We start from the raw sequence: 17,426 nt of genomic DNA on the forward strand, positions 1-17,426 counted from the left end.
TTTGTTAGTTGCTTTAAGGTATTTTGATTTATCCCAGATTTGTTTGGAAATATGTAATATAATATAATATATATATGTACAATATCAATCCTGACCTTTTGGTCCTGTCTTGTGGAGTGGCCCTGTGTACATGTCAACAGCATTCTTGTTGGAAATAACTATCCATCAGAATGCTAGATAATGGATCCATTAATTTGGATAGTGAAACAATGTAACACATCATGGTACAGATCTTTTTTTTGTGATGAGTTAATGGATCCATCAACTAGCACTGGGCTGGTGATCATGTTTTCCTCCTCCCATTTGTTTAGATGAAGATTTTGGAGCAGCACACGATGAAAACAAATAGTACAATACATTTACAGACAAACATTGAGACAAACATTGTATCTGTAGGTCATATCTTTCTACTCTATAGGACATTTGTGAAGTGTGTGAATTTTAATGCTGAAGGGGGGTATATAAAAGTATATAATAACAAATGTGAAATGACAACTACCTTCAGACCACCACTGCTCAATAAACACTATATTTCCAACTGAGAAAAAAAACAAAACAAATGGAAGATAAAGAATAATAGCAACAAAGAAACATTTGAAATGTTTGTTTGCCACAGTAAATGCCATTAGTCCTATAGGACCACACATTTTGCCAATATTGACAGACTGAGTCATGAATCCTTAATTTCTCACCCTTGACCTGGTCAATATTTGTGAATGACTTTAGTGTTCTTGAAAAAAAAAACACACACAAAAAAATATGTTCAAAGCCAATGAGCTGGGAGTCATGTAACAAGGGAAGAAAAAAATAGTTTGATTTCATTTACTGGCTCTTATTACTTTGTTTTGCACTTCTCTATCATACATATCGCATTGATATCTGAGACACATATCTGATGTCTCCTTAGACATTTGTGAGCTAAACCAACTTTTGTTCCTCTATAAGCCAGTGCACGATGAAGAGCTTTGTGTCAAGATCAGGTCCTTCAGAAGTAGGAAACAGCCACGTTGGAAAACAAACTTTATCAAATGAAGGTCCTCCCCTGTTGAGCAAAATTAATATTAGTTACACACCCGTGTCACTAGAACCTATTTGTTACCTCTGATGTTGACTAACTCAGATATCTGTTTGCTTTGAAATATAGATGGAATCTGAAGAAGAGAAAAGGAAGATATCCTTTGCTTAGAGGACTGCCTATTATCTGTAGCAGAAGGAAAGTTTTTGCCAGAGAGATCCTTATTATCAGCTGCTGGAAACACTGACCTTGAGAGGCGAGCAGCACCTTGGCCTGGAAAAACCAGGCTATGACGCAGAGAGACAGCTGCAGCCACGCACGTTACAGCACAGGTGTATAGAAATGCTTATGAAGCAGGATAAAACAGGGCATCACAGGCTGTACACCTACTATACACTGATGAACTAAGGTAAAAACAATACGTTATGGAAGCATACACCTTGGGAGTGTGATTGCCATTTAACTAGGAAAGAGCTTCAGAAATTAAAAGACAGACAGCTATTTTAGCATCTCAAACCCTATTTTAGTGTCAATACATACCTTCCAGTTTGGAAACAATCTTTGTCTGAGGGGCATTCCACTGGATCACAGCGCTGGTAACACATTCCCAGGTGCCCTTTTAAAATGTGATTATTGTGGAATTTCACATGTGAAAGAGAAATGAATAGCTTTTTGTTTCCTGATGTGAAAACCTCCCTGATTTGCCCGAGTAACACACCACCTAGGACAAAGTGAGAAAAACAAAATTGTTAAGGACAAGTGATCACCATGGCCAAAAAAAAAAAAGGAATATGTTGAGTAAGTGGTGGCTCTTCAGTGTGTGACTATTTATCCACTGGTCAAAAGAAACAGACTGCTAGCAAAACAGCTTGTCCTCATTGCCCGTTCTGCTGGGGCACCCGTTCAAGCACAATATCTTGTTGGGTTGGCTGATGAGTGCTGTTGCCGTCTTTTATCTGTTTCAGTCTATCTGCCTCAGCTATTTTAAGAACTTTCCAGTCATGTGTACACACATTTTAGTACAGTATGTTAGGAAACTGAGTCAAAAAGTAAAACTGAATAAAAAAAAACAAACAAAAAAACAAAACAAAAAAACAAACAAACATGTGTTTACCAGCCTAAACTGTCATCAACAGTGTATCTGTGGACTGTCTGTGGGGTCAAAAAGGTCAGTGCATCACCAAGGATTCACCACAGCAACAGGCTATTGGATTCAATGTGGCCAATGAAGATGATATCACCTTACCTATAACACTGGGACATTGTCTGTAGCCATGAGCAGCCCACTTTAGAAGTCAGCTTGCAGATATGCCGGGTATTTTTGCTCTTCAGAGGAATGTTCGCACATTCACCATCATGTGTGCAACACGTCTTGCAGCCAGAGTGATATAGGGAATTAGAATCTCAACCGTGTCATGTTTATGAAGAAACCTTTACCTGATGTGTTTTGTTTGTGTTCTCTTTGCATGAGCTGCTAGAGTCTCAGGTGTAACACATACAATCCTCAGCTCAAAGGGTATCAGGTTTCTACCTGGTAGGGCCTGGCTGGCCTCTTCCAGATACTGTTACCAGGCTACTCTCATCACTAATTCATCTGCACTCTTCACCACAAAGCTGTGGGTGGCTGGTTGATCAGCTAAGCAGCAGGAAAGACAGTGTTTCTCTGACTGCCAGAGCAGTGCAGCACCAGGGCTCCCAGAGGCGGGTACACCTGAGCTGGGGCCAATGCAGAACGGGGAGGCTATGAGCCCGCAGGACACTAAGGCAGCAGGGGCAGAAGCCATGGAGGAGCAGAAGGCCCAAAACCACAGCCAGAACGAAGGGAGCGTGGAGCCCACAGCGCCTCCACTTCCTCCTCCTTCACCACCACCACCAGGCCCACCAGAATACCCAAGACCCAGGCTCATCTTCCATACCCAGCTGGCTCATGGCAGTCCCACAGGCCGCATCCATGGATTCACCAATGTCAAGGAGCTGTATGCTAAGATTGCAGAAGTGTTCAACATCTCCCCATCAGAGGTACAAAAGAAACCAAGCTATGCTTGTTAACAATGTCAGACTACTTATTAACATTTCCAGTTATGAAAATCAACAAAAAAAAAAAAAAAAAAAAAAAAAATTGAAAAAAAAATTGATGTATTCCTTTCTGGCATTTCTGGTCTGGCGGGCCATTTCTGCTCTGGCAGGCAAATAGGTGTTAGGTTTCCAGTCTAGGCTTTTTTCCATGATGCACTATTGAAGATCATTTGCCCTTGCTACTGTCTGCCAGACTTTGTACTCATCTGCACCTTGACCAGGATCAATAATGGAAACAAATAAACAGATAGTGTTCTGTAGTCAGTAAACAGCACATTATACTGTAGGACACAACAATTTACAGTAATGAAAGTGACTTTGGGGCACAACAAAACCAAGTGATGACATTTTTACTTTGATATTTACTCAAATAACAAAATAACAGCAGATAATACTGTAAATTCCAACCTGTTTGAACCATCACAGATAATTACTGTACTTATTTTGCCTAATTAATTTGAAAGAATCTGAGAGATGATTAACCGCATTAAGTTCAGCAGTGCTTCATTTCAGATCATACATTAAGGAGGTAATGTGGTCAAATAACAGTCTTTAAAAAGGACCTTTCCAGTGATTTAGGATAGTCTCAACACAGGCTGAGACAGTCCCCATATGGGTGAATCTCCTAAAACCCTGCATTTCTCATATTCCTCTCATCACGAACTTGCTGTTATACCCTTTCTGCCTTGTAAATGCCCACACATGCTTTCCTTTATTACATTGAAGGATCTAAGGCCTAGATCCTAGATAATCCCCTGATGACATCATTTGGGTTATTTTCTCAGGCTTGACAAAGCTAGTCCAAAGATATTAAAAGACATTTGATGACAACTGTTTCCACAGTCTGAGTCTTATTCCACGGGATTTGTAAACTGACCTGCATGTGTAAAAATGGTTTCAGATAATACAAGATGTACCATTACATTAAATATCTTCTCAAAAACTATGTTAAGTATAACTGTAACAAGTGACTGTATTGTCAGATAGTAAATTTCAGGTAATCAGTATTTCCAAAATGGTTATACAACATTATAAATAGTTATAAAACAGTATAAACTAAACAGTTAATTCATAACACTGTAATGGATCAAATGTGTCATTTGTAGTTAGGCTACAGCAGCAGCAAGGGCAGAATTGTTTAGAAAAAGTCTACTCACTAAACCTTTAGTAGGTCAGGGCGGAGCAAAATAAGCTGCAGCCTGATACTGCTCTAAATACTCAACACAACCAAAGGCCACAGACTCTGAGGTACATACCTCCATGTCACACATATCACAGAATTTTATTTTATTTTTTTGCATTTGACAGGTATTTAGATGACATTTATCCAGAGCAGCTGGCAGTACGCAGAACTGTAGAATGATCAAGGAATATGCAGGAGTAAACTGATAGTCCAGAAGAGACTTGTAGGAAAGTTGTGGGAAACTATTTTCTGTCTTGTGCTTGTTAACGTTTTGGTTTACTGAAGTAATCAGTGGTAAAATAAATATATATCATCACTGAGCATATTCACAACTGGTATCACTGCAACTTACAGGAATTTGTTTCATCATTAGAAATGCAGTTGGTTGTATGTGCAGTTCAATATTATACTGCCTGCTTAAGATTTTAACCTTTTTTTGTTTTATTTTAAGTAAAGATGATTATGTGTGCATGTATGCTGTTCTGCAGCTTTTTATAGTATGTCATGGTAACACACTCAGCCACAGAACAATAAATATTCGGCATTGGCCTTAACACTTATCTGTGTTATGAAGGCCACCATGAAGGCTTTTCCTATCTGCATATTGCTACCTGCTGAACATAAATGATTAGAGATTAAGTGATAATATCATGTAATATGTATTCCATAGCAACAAACCTTGATGATCTTGTCAGGAAACTAATAGTCATGATGGTATCTTATGTGTGGCCCATTTTGCTTGTTTCATGCAAGTTTCTATTCCCAAATTCTAAATATTGAATATCTAGAATGACTTAGAGTGTCACAGAGGAATAATCTGACAATGTAAGATTATGAACAGCAGTGTAGTTGCCAGCTGTTTCCCCACAACAAGAAGGTCTAGGGTATCTATCAGCTGTGTGGCATCTGTTCTTAGATAGATTACTATTAATAGTATGCAGTGCAACGGTTGGAGCCTCACATTGTTGCGCAGACATTACAATTAATTGTTTTTAACCTTGAGCCTTGTGTGTCAGACTAGGCTGTCGCTTTTAAAAATATATATATATTTTGAACAATACTTTCCCTATAATGCAAATAACAAAATGATAAATAGAAAGTCCTCTTGGGTTTTTGTGGTCTTTAGTGAATCAAGAAATCACGCAACAACAACAATAGTTTTCTTTCAAAATCAGATATTAGTATGTATTACTATAATTCTATTAGTTTTACTATTGGATTCAATTTTTTTTTAACAACTTGCATATCTACAAGACCTTGAACTGCAGTCAGACTATTAGTTGGCGATAGTGAGAAGTGCAGCAGTTTCCTTGACCTCCTGTGGACTGAACAGCAGCAGCATAAAGTTACAGTAAAGCTAGAGCAGACGCCAGAGAAGACCTTGGACTGCAGTCAGATTATTCTACTTGCCAAGAGAATTATGATGTGCAATATCTAAGAGGAACTGCTCCAACTGAGATAACAGTTGACCTGGGTTATCTTGAATTTCCGTTATGGATTATAAAGTTAAACATAACCTTTAACTTTAAGTTTCATAACCAATCTAAGACCTTGTTTCTGCAAAAACAAAAGCTTCTTTACAAACAAATGTCTAAAGTTCTAAAGTATAGATAGGAAGGGGGGGGGGGGTACAGCCAGCTATTTATTACTATTGAGTGACTCAAACTCAACCACTGACCCTTGAAAGCAACAATGATTTAAGCACTTAACTCCTAAAGAACTGGAAAAAAAAGAAATCTAACTTGCCTGTTTCCTGTTACTCATTTTTTAGGCTTAACATATGAAATATAGAGAGACCCTTAATAAGGTATCACAATTATGACTCCTAACAAAATGGCCACAATAGCAACACCAAATTGTTTGGCTCTGCTGCCCTCTGGTGTTTACACGGTGTACAGCATGTTTAAAGACGTTCTTAGGCTCCATTTCTTTTGTAATGAACCAGGAGGAACCAGGTAATGCTGCAGGATTACAACTGAAACAGTTAGCCTCACTCTTAAATCGTGCATATAATCAGCTTTAATGACATGGAATGTAAATAAACAAAGCCTTATAATCATTGTTGTTATCCTCTAAAATATAAAAGGACTTTTCTCGGAAACAGTGAACTCATATCTTTGATGTAAAGTCTTTGACAATGGCATACTTCTTCTGATTTAATGATGTGCCATCAAAATTAATGGGTCATTGGTGAAGGCGCATTTGTAATTTTGTTACATACTTTAAACATTGGAAAAAAAACAAACAAAAAAAAAAAAAAACTGAAGTTGGTATCACATGCAAAAACAATCTCTTTTGTTGATGGTTAACTAATAAATGCTGGTCTGTATGTTACCTGTGGGAGCCCTTCAAGTTGCACACTCCTAAAACATGGCCAACTTGCCTTCTGTGTCATTTACATTCTCATTTTAGAATCACTTGTCTGTTTAAGCTACAGTTAGTGTAGTCTCACTTAAATCTATGCATCCAAATGATATGTATTTTGATGTTATAGTAATCCTTTCATTTCTGATCTTGCATCTGAGTTGAAAAATGTCAGAATGTTTATTGTGCATTCACAGGTGGAAAAAAAAAAAAAAAAAAAAGACAAAAATGAGTAGTACCAAAATATATTGAAATCAAAATGTAGGTCATTAATGTTTTTCTTAGCAGAGTTACTGTATAAAGAGCATTTGTTGTAAAACACTAAGAATAAAAAAAACTTATATTGACTTCAATTTGTTTACTGCAGAGTGTGGAGACCATATCATGAACACCTGTGTCATGGGAAGGCAAAAGTCAATATTAAATACTGTGTTTACAAATCCTCAGGTTTATTGATTATGTGTCAGAGAGGGATTGATTCAACTCAGTAGTAATCTTTGAAATCATGTGTTTTGCTTTCACATGGGTGATATCAGTTTGTGAAATAATGATAATGAAAGCAGTCACCTTTTTCCCAATTTTTTTTGCCTTAGATCCTGTTCTGCACCCTCAACTCTCATAAAGTGGACATGCAGAAACTACTTGGGGGACAGATCGGATTGGAAGACTTCATCTTTGCTCACGTCAGAGGAGAAACCAAGGAGGTGGAGGTGACTAAGACAGAAGACGCGTTGGGCCTCACTATCACAGACAACGGAGCTGGATATGCTTTCATTAAGGTAAACGACTAGAAGAGCATAACAGGCTGAAGGACAATAGATTCATATTGTCATGAGAACTCGCTTAAATTGCTTGTTGGCTATAGCTTTGCAAAATGCTTCAAGGTTTTGTAGTAGGAGAAGAACCATGATGACCCTCATTGAAATAGCCTGAGCCCCTAGAGTCCTCATGTGGTCAGTCTAAACTTTCTGGTCCCACATAATGTGTTTGAAAATGTAAATGTTACATTTGGGTTTAAATGCTGTTCGAGCAGACACAGAACAACCAATAGTGTTTCAATTAAAGTTCTTCAATAACAAACTGTTCAACTGGAGAGGGAATGTTCAGGGGGAACGGTGAGGGGCGAAGGGTCCTGATGGTTTTAGGAGGAGCGAGAAAGTAGATGGCTGATGTGGAGCAGGTGAGTGGTGTGGCTGGTAAGAGCGGAGCAGCAGGCGGTTTCAACGGGAAATGAGACACTGGTGAGATTTCAGCCAAGGAAACGAGATGAGATCAATCAAATTTTAACACTAGGGAGCTTTTGCAGGGCTGAAGCGTTACCACATGGCATGCAGAACAATCTGGAGACAATCTGTGAGTGGAGAGCCAGGATTTTTATACCAAGCTTGATGAGTAATGAGAGACAGGTGAGCCAGGTAGCCAGTCCTGTGCCACACCCTTGCTGAGAAGCACACACTCACACACAAAAAAAGGGGTGGGGCTCACAGGGAAAGACAGACAGGGAAAAACAAATACAAACACTGGGAAAATCCTGAGGGAAATTTCAATCTATTTTTTTTTTTTTTTCTCCCCAGAGGATAAAGGAAGGCAGTACTATTGACCGGCTGAAGACTGTATGTGTTGGTGACCACATCGAGGCCATTAATGACCAGAGCATTGTCGGGTGTCGACACTATGAGGTGGCTAAGATGTTAAAAGAGCAACCGAGAGGCATACCCTTCACTCTCCGCCTGGTCGGACCCAAGAAGGCCTTTGGTGAGTGGAAAATGTTTTGTGCTCAATTTACAGTCACAGACACAGACTGCAAATGTTAAACATGGACTTAGTGGAAATCAGTCGCAAATGGCTGGATCAATATTATTTACACTACTTGCAACATACACTGGACCTTTCCACTGGTACCGTTAACACTCGATGCTCAATCAGGAAAGACTTTGGTGTGCGTTTACGAAAAAAACTTTTATTGTCATGTGCAAAAAAAGAGAGGAAAAGTGGGAGATGTGAGAGTCTGTGGTGATTAGACCCCCATCATGATGTCATCATATGTGAAAAGGGGGTGAAGGTGTGCAAATTATAGGAAACCCTGAAATGACAGTTGACAGCAGAAGAGCAGAGATTAAGGTTTGAGAGCAACAACGTGATTGGCTGGTTGAGATCATGGCTGATTGGTTACTGAAAACGCCTGAAGTCAACTGATTACAAGAGGTGGGGTGAGAGAGGGAGAGAGCAAGAAAGAATAGTGAATAAAAAAGGCATAAAGATGTCTTCCTGATTGAACTTATGCTTAGCTTCATTAGTCTTTGCATACATTTGGACCAAAAACGTTAGTATCTCTTCTTTCTGAGTCTCGGACCTTGTATTCACTCACATCCCGTCATTCCTAATTAGATGAATGAAAACCAGCAGCGCTCTTGGTGCTAAGGGGCAGGAAGTGAAAACACTGGATTAAGGTGCAGAATAAAATCTATCATTTCTCTCCTAAACTCTCAGTACTCATAGAAAGCAGAGCTGTGTGCTGGTTGTGATTCATTACATACTGCTTTTTATTCACAACCACCAAAATCTGCCCCCAACGTATATTTTTATTCTAGGAGTGTTAACACGAGGTGTAGCACCATTCCCGTCAGGAGGCCCCATTCTGTTGTCCACAGTTAGCCTGAGTGGGTGATGGATTTCAGTACTCTATGTACTTTTCCACATCTCATCAGCCAAACAGGAAGAGGAGACACTCGCCATTTACTGGCTAGCTGCCAGCGCGTCTGGAAAGGTTGTTACCTTAGTAGCTACAATTAATTGACCAGTATGATGTGGTTGTTAAGCTTCAGCCATTATTGTGTGTGACATTGGATACTCAAAAGTGGCTCTATTTTACAGTTTATTTTATAGGACTTAATAATACAATATAATAAACAAGATATCTACAGTTGTGTTAGCAAAACACAGACACAAAATAAATCTTTTAGGCCTTAAGTAAATTCAGTTCTTGTTTACAAACTGAGTCTGTGATATAACAGAGAAAATGAAAGACTTTGGTCTTGGGTTTTGTCAGAGAGTAGGCATGCAGTGCATTAGAAAATAACTCTTTCAGTGCAGTTTCTGAAATAAATTTTCATTCCCAGCCATGCACAGACAAAATTAAAAGAGCTTTGAGGGATTTTTCACATCCCAGCCACAGGAGAAATGGAGGCTCTTCAAAAGTGGATACTGCACAGTGATGCATTGTAAGGTTCATTTTTAGTTTACAATTCAACTCCGGGCATAAGACATGCAGAAAAGAAATAAAACTTTATAGGAATACAGAAACAACCATAAAGCACCATCCACAGACAGGAGCACACATCCACATACATGTTTGTACTTCTTTTTCACAAGAGGCATTTGTTAGCTCCTAATTCTGACCTTAAGCTTTGCAGCTACATATCTAATCTAAAGGATTACCCATACCTTAAACTAAACCAAATTCTAGCTTAATGCTAAAGATTTCTCAATCCCTTAAAAAGCTGCCCAAAATATCCTCCCTCTCACAAATACATTATCACACAAGAATAGCAAGTAAAATCTGGATCATATATCTAAAATGTCTTTGGCATATAAGAAAGTGAGGTACTTCAGATGACTGCACACACATAAAAATAGAACAAATATTGTATTCATTAATGTTTTTATATCTTAAGTTACACTAAGACAAGATCAGATAAGGTCTGAATACTTTATATTATCTTGGTAATGATTGCTCTTAAAGAAAGCTTTTGCACTTTGAACCCATGACCCTTTTGACAAACAGTCTCTCTGACAATGAGGTTATCCTTCTCCCCTCTTACTTGCAAGAAATGTTTTACCTGTCAAAGTATATTAAGTGGTTGATTTATTGCATCTGGTTCAGAACATGGAGAGGAAAAACAGCAGTCCCGTTGTCTGAGTGGGTACAGCAGACTGGGTGGGAGCCCGGAACGTTGCTTATCAGACAGGAAGCCACATCCATGGTCAATGCCGATTTCCTGATAACAATCAGTATCTCTTAGTATAGTGTAACCAAGCTTAATGTTATTGAGGAACAACAAAATTTTTGATAAAACAATCTCAACCTGCTGTCTACCTACTAATTGGCCTGTTCTGGAGCTTTCAGCAATGTCAGCCTTCATCAGCAGATTGTAATTGCTCAGATATCAAGGAACTGATGACGTTCAAACTACAGTTGCAAATTTGAATGCTACTGCATGTATACATACTTCATGTGTTAAAGACTTCATCCGAAACCCCCGATTTAACCAGACAAGACTCAGAGAAAAATTTTGACAATCTGAATGATGTGAGTGAGGAGGAAAAACAGCCAGACCAACACATAAAAATACAAGTTTAATAATAAGTACAATACAGTAATCCTGAAATCAAAAAAATAGTTTGTGAGAGTGGTAGTTTGAGAGTCAGTGTTGAAGAGTCAGTGGTGTTTTAAACCAGTGTTTTTTTTAGTGTTTGCTATCTGCCACGCTGATTTACAACATTACCACTGAACTTTTAATCTTGCCCCACATGATTATATCGTGTTTTTGGTGGCAACTACTGCATGTCACATTTATAAAGGCAGGTCCACAGTTGGGTCAAACTTCAGTTCATTTAGCACTATGTGTTACCTTTGATAGAGCTCTGACCATCACCATTATTATAGGCCACGTAATGCAGCTTGCAGGAGGACGAACAGGCTAAATACAGTAAATTTCTGGCATCAGTCACAAACACTGTTTGCGTGCCATAGCAAACGATGGGGGAGGGGTTAGGGGTGGGTGATGCTATGTCACCCCTAATCCCCCCCGGGAAACGGTTCAATTCCTCTTGGAATTTATATCATATGAAACACAGATGAACATTTTTTCACAGACTCAAAATAACTACATGAGAAACCTTTTTACTCAACTACGAGCTACACACATACTCGCATTATTTTGACCTAAATTGCATATAAAAGCATATTAGCATGCCAATATTTTCTAATTAACACAGCTGAGGCTGAAGGGAATGGTGTAGTTGTGCAGTTCATTCACCAAAGTATATACCAAATTTGACATTATGGCACCAAATGTATTATCCTTTATTCTGTCTGAACTACAGTAAATTCTATGGCAATCCATTTAATTGTTGTCAAGACATTCACTCAAGACCCAAAATTTCAGCCTTGTGGTGATGCTGGTGGAGAAGTTAGGACCAAAGTCAACAGGATACAGATGTTTTATTATTTCACTGGTTTGTGATAACAGCGACCGCATGGTGACACTAGATGAAAGGTCAGAGGGTCACCAAAGTCACATTTGTTCCCAGAGGAACATGAATGATGGATATCCATCCTGTAGTTGTTGAGATATTTTAGTCTGGACCAAAGCAGAAGACCAACTGACCAACAGACTGGGGCTGCAATCCGCAAAACCACACAGCTATCATAGCTTATTAAAAGGACAAATTATGGATGATCATAAGGTTTTTCTGTAGCTCTCAGCAGATGATTCACAGTCAGCAACTCTAATGTTAACCATCACAAAGGTAAATGGGAAACAGATGGACTGGAAATCCATGACTCACATTTACGCTAATACAGAACTCTTCTTTTACTGGAAGTGTTGTGATCAAGGAACATGTTAATCACATAACACAAACATAACTGGCTCCAATACTGCTTTTCTCTCTGAATGAGATGCAACAATACAACCACAGTTACTGAACTGGAAACACCAACCTCCACCTACACCATACTTTCAGAAAGCATCCAGACTTCATTTTTTGCAAAGTGAAAGTGAAAATATGTTTTAAGAAGTTTTTTGCAATAAAGAAAAGTGGGAAATCTCTCATTTACAAAAGTATTCACACCCTTAGTTGCAACACTCCAAATTGTGGTCAGGTTCATACTGTTTGCTTTAATTATCCTTGAGACGTGTCTAAAACTTGACTGGAGGCCACCTGGGGCAAACTGAATTGACTGAACATAAGTAAGAAAGTCTGTGTTTATCCTGCATGCCACGATAAAAATTAAGCCATGAAGTACAAGGAACTCTGTGTAGTTTTAGCTATGCGATAAAACTGTGTCACAGCAAAGATCAGGGCAAGGGTATTCACCATTTCTAAAGCTTTGAGTGTTCCCAGGAGCACACTGGCCATAAAAAATGTGAAATAGAGGAATGTTGAACTGACCCTGACTCGTCCTTGACTTAACTGTCCAGTCAAAGTGAGTACTGTGGTCAGAAAGAAATATGAACAAGAACCCAGCGGTCGCCCTGACAGAGCTTCAGAAGTCCTCTGCAGAGCACCATAGACTATGTTCTTAATTTGATTAAATGTTGTCATCCTGTTTGTGTGTGTGTGTCTGTGTGGTTAGACATGATTGGAATGAGGACCAGAGTGCCAAAATCCAACGAGGGCAAGATGGTGAACGGAAGGGAGACACTGCGTCTTCGCTCCAAGGGTGCTGCTACAGTTCAGGAAGTGGTGAGTTTCACACGCTCTGATGAGCAATGACCATGGGAACTTGTGTTTAAATTCTAATCTTTCACTCTCTGTACAAACCTGTAGTTGTATGGCCATTTTTGACAATGTAGGTCCTCTGTTGTTGTGGATTGTAATAGGAAAATGTGTTTCTCGTACAGTTTTTCTTCCCAAACTGCAATAATTTAATCATTATTGAATCTGTAATTGAATTGTGTAAATAACAAATAGACCATAGTTTATGTGCAGGCCTCACTTTTTCATGTATTGTTCTACAGATCATCATAATTCATTTGTTCCATTTACTGCATGATTCTTAATGCAATGTAAAGCAGTGACTTGGGCTGTATGTGATGGTGAGTCTCTTGATGGGTTTTGGTAGGCTAGTCTGAGACATAAATCCTGGATTGATTCCTAGTCTGTCCCTGAATTCTCTGATGTACTCAGATAGTGAAGAATAAACAAATACAAACAGTACTGACTCCTATTTTATTTTTATTTTTTTTTTAGCGACAGGTTGATTTTGTCTTGAATATCCTCTGTTTTGAGGTTGTTTGATGTGCTGAGTCATGCTAACAGCCACTAAAAAAACATATGGTCCTGTGTGAGACAGTAAAAAACTGACCTGACCTGACCTGAACTGAACTGAGATGAACTGAACTGAAAGGAACTGAAACGAACTGAAATGAGCAGAAGACACCCATTTGACTCCAGTCACACACAAACCAACACGCACACACTCAGACAACATCCTATATTGCTTATTGAACAATGTTTCTCAGCTTTGCCAGAAGTGACATCTGTAAGCAGAACGGTACTTCACACCACCCTGATCTGTGATATGAACCCAGATCATTTTGCTTGGAGAAAGTCTGGAGGCTGAAAAATGTTATTGGTTTTCAAGAAGCAGCAAATTTAGAACATTTTACAAGGAAAATGTTGACACTTGCCAGCGATGCTTGTGTAAGGACCAGTAAGATTCCATCATCTATAAACTTTGATATATTTATATAACATAAATACAAGCGATAAACTGTAGCCAAGGAGATTCTTGGCTGCTGCATGTTTTGGTATGAGAAGATGTGCTCTCACAAACTTTCTTTCACCATATTTAGAGCGTGACCATCAGTGAGTTTCAAATGACACCTCTATGTTTTCCTGTCTGCTCTACCAGCAGAATGAGTTTGAAGAACGGGCCACCAAGAAAGTGGACGACCTGCTGGAGAGCTACATGGGCATCAGAGATCTGGAGCTGGGTAGGACCATCCACAGAACATTTGCGTCCTTAAAATAGACATTACCTTTGAGTCCATGTTTGGATGTATGGAAGTGAGCCAGTGTTATAAAGACTGTTCAAACGCAAACACAGGACTCTTTGGCTCAATGCCCCTCCAGCACGCTGGGATAGAACAACCCACTTCACTCCTGAGACAAAATTTTGTGGGGGATTTTTGCTATATATGGTACATTTTTTCATTTAATTTGGCTTCACCCGGTTCATGCATTTTTGGTTGACATGGTTGACAAAAAAAAAAAAAGAGATAAAAACCTGGTCAGCTGAGCAATTTTTTTTTCCAAAGCTTCCACCCACATCTCACAGCTGTTCTCAGCCAAAGGAGCTTGCTCAGTTATCAGGGAGATTTCATGCATGCCATATGATGCTAAAATAAGTAAATACACCTGATTAGTAAGACCATTAAAAAAGGTTCAAAACTTGAGTTAATAAGGTGAAGAATAAACACTAAAAATAGTGTAATCAGAAATTAAAGAAAAACTGGCATCATCAGAGTGACATGTGATAAAGATATAAATGAAAAAAATGAGGGGGACACATAATTTGCCCTTTCCCAGACCTTTAAGGTTAATAGCCTTGGCTGTTTAGACATAATATTTCTTAATATTTCCATTCCTTCACCCTGTTGTCTAGTTGGAAACGAGTCCACAAACACATGCTTCGTTGCATATCTTTGCTGTTGTTGACCTGATTCTACAACATTCAGCTACTGCATCTACATCATGATCCAAAATGTACATACTGAGATGATAGGGACACACGAATGAGAGCAGATTTAAGTAGTGTGTTATTTGGGCATTGTTGAATGCGTCTGCATCATGCAAGATACACAGTTTTTGGGAGAAATGCTTTTTTTCATTTCGAATGTAGGCATTTCCTGCACATTATGATGCAAACAGAGTACATTTTAATATATGTCATATCTAATGTAAGCCCTGATGTAGAAATATAAGTAGATAAGAAGAGGGTATTATGGGATATACATAGCTCATCGTGTCTTTTCAGTGGTTCCCACACTTGGGCGTCCCACAAAAATATATTGGCTGTTCCATGAATATTTTACCCACATTCATAATGGCAGAGGTTCATAAATACAATTTCACATCCCTGTGGTTTTTCCCAAGAAACAGCCAGCCTGTAATTGAGTACTTTTGTCAAATCAAACAAAATGTCACAATTATGAGTAAATTCAAATAAACAGCATTGCATTGTGCTTTTTCCAGTTCAGTTAATATCTTGTACAAAGTAAAACCCTAAAAGGGGACAGTTCTGGACGCATTTTTAAACAAGATTTTTGTCTATTTTTGGCTTGTGAATCATATGATTAATGGGCCAGTTTTATGATGCAAGAAACAGGACCTCTAAATTGGTGTTGGAACCTGTTGTTGTGGTTTTGGCCAGTGAGGAACAAAGTTTACAGGTCACAGCCAACATTTACTGTCATTTGGCTGGAAAAACTTACGTTGTGTACCTTTTTCTCTGCAGCAACCACCATTGTTGAAGCAGGCAAAGACAAGAAGAACCCCGATGACTTTGCAGAGGCCTTGGACTCAGTTTTGGGAGATTTTGCTTTCCCTGATGTGTTTTTGTTTGATGTATGGGGGGCTATCGGAGATGTCAAGAATGGCAGAATCTAAACATTTGCTGTTTAGATAAAACAGAGAGTGAGCTTGGAAAAAAGAAAGCTTTTAACATTGCCTTCCCAGTCCATACACAAATTTTTAATCACTATAAAACCATCATAGGGTCTGCAATTAAATCAACCACTTCATGTTGAATGGTCAAATAACAATAATTTGTCCATAAGCAGATCATCACTCTGAATGTTTTTCAAATCTTCACAATAAACAAAAACACAAGAAATTACGGTGTAGTTTTTGAGGATGCAAAATGGCGACAGTGAAATGTGCTGGTTCATCAAAATACTGACTTGTATTGTGTGGACTTGTTTGTCCATTTTGATTTAAAGATTAAGTTTTCTCCCTCCCAATACATTATGTACAGGAAATGTAACTAGAGTGTTAGGAAACATGACTCCAAAACGGTTTACAATCAGTCAGTCATCTTGGAATCCAGGAAGTCAGATAAGCTACAATCCCTTTTCCTCTGATGGAAGCCCATTGGGAAAGCAGGTGAAGAACAAGGAGACATATTTGGGTTTTATATATTCTATTCATATTTTACAGTCAGAATGTATTATTCTGCTTCTCTATTAACAGCAACCTATACAAGCTATTTTTTAAAACAAAGTGGCTCCAATGCAATTAAAACTTCAAAAAAACATAGCAATTTAAATATTACCAGTCCTCTAAGTAAGCTACTGATCTGGACATCAACTTGCTTTTCTATTTTAAGACATCATATGAGATCATATGAGAGTAAACATCCCAGCAATCCCCAGCTGAAGCGCACTGCTCTGCAATTCCATTCCCCACATTACCATAACTGTCAAACAGGAACCCAACCCATAATTTCCCATGATAAAAAATATATGACAAAACAAAAAAGTTTGCTGTGTGAATGTAAACCAGGAGAAATCCTTGGAGTTCCCTGTAATACTTTTGAAAAAATGAAGGTCTTTGTGGTCACTACTATTAAAATAACATCATATCACATATTCAGAGAGAATGTAAATATACTAGACAAGGTTGTTGAAGCTTTTATCACTGTCCTTAGTTTGTTTATTTGTCTGCCTCTGCACTGGAGAGCATTTACTGTAGAGAAGACAGGGGCGCATCAAACTACAGTATGTTAGAGTTTTACACTTATATTTTTTCTGGCTCACCAGATGATGTGAAAAAGATAATAAGTCATATTCTTTGTGCATGTGTAGGCAAGTAAAGACTGAACTGACAAATTTCAAAATGCTATTTGACTTGTCTTTGCTCATTCTGGCTATTGTTCTACATCAGTATTTGTCTGATGTTTTGTTTTACACTTTGTATATGACTGCATCTCTTTATGAACACATTTTACATGTTTAAACTGTAAGTAAAAAGGTTGAAATCATAGCTATCAAGCCTGCA

The 17,426-nt window shown here is 38.4% G+C and overlaps 1 protein-coding gene across 2 annotated transcripts; it reads left to right on the forward strand.

Annotated features, from left to right (window-relative positions):
* The first annotated feature begins 2,624 nt into the window (after positions 1 to 2,624).
* Positions 2,625 to 17,411, forward strand: gipc3 (GIPC PDZ domain containing family, member 3). Of its 2 annotated transcripts, none has more exons than XM_071485967.1 (6): positions 2,625 to 3,034; positions 7,232 to 7,417; positions 8,213 to 8,393; positions 13,000 to 13,109; positions 14,284 to 14,362; positions 15,886 to 17,411. In XM_071485967.1, exons 1-6 carry the CDS (start codon positions 2,741 to 2,743, stop codon positions 16,035 to 16,037), a joined length of 1,002 nt encoding a protein of 333 aa, XP_071342068.1. In that variant the 5' UTR covers positions 2,625 to 2,740; the 3' UTR covers positions 16,038 to 17,411. The 2 variants fall into 2 exon arrangements, with proteins under 2 accessions (XP_071342068.1, XP_071342067.1); XM_071485966.1 differs by having other exon boundaries at positions 2,630 to 3,034; positions 14,281 to 14,362.
* The last annotated feature ends 15 nt before the right edge of the window (positions 17,412 to 17,426 follow it).

The sequence above is a fragment of the Trachinotus anak genome, unplaced genomic scaffold (genome assembly GCF_046630095.1).
Source record: "Trachinotus anak isolate AG129_WGS33_773 ecotype Australia unplaced genomic scaffold, CSIRO_AGI_Tana_v1 ptg000010l, whole genome shotgun sequence".
Lineage (NCBI taxonomy): Eukaryota > Metazoa > Chordata > Actinopteri > Carangiformes > Carangidae > Trachinotus > Trachinotus anak.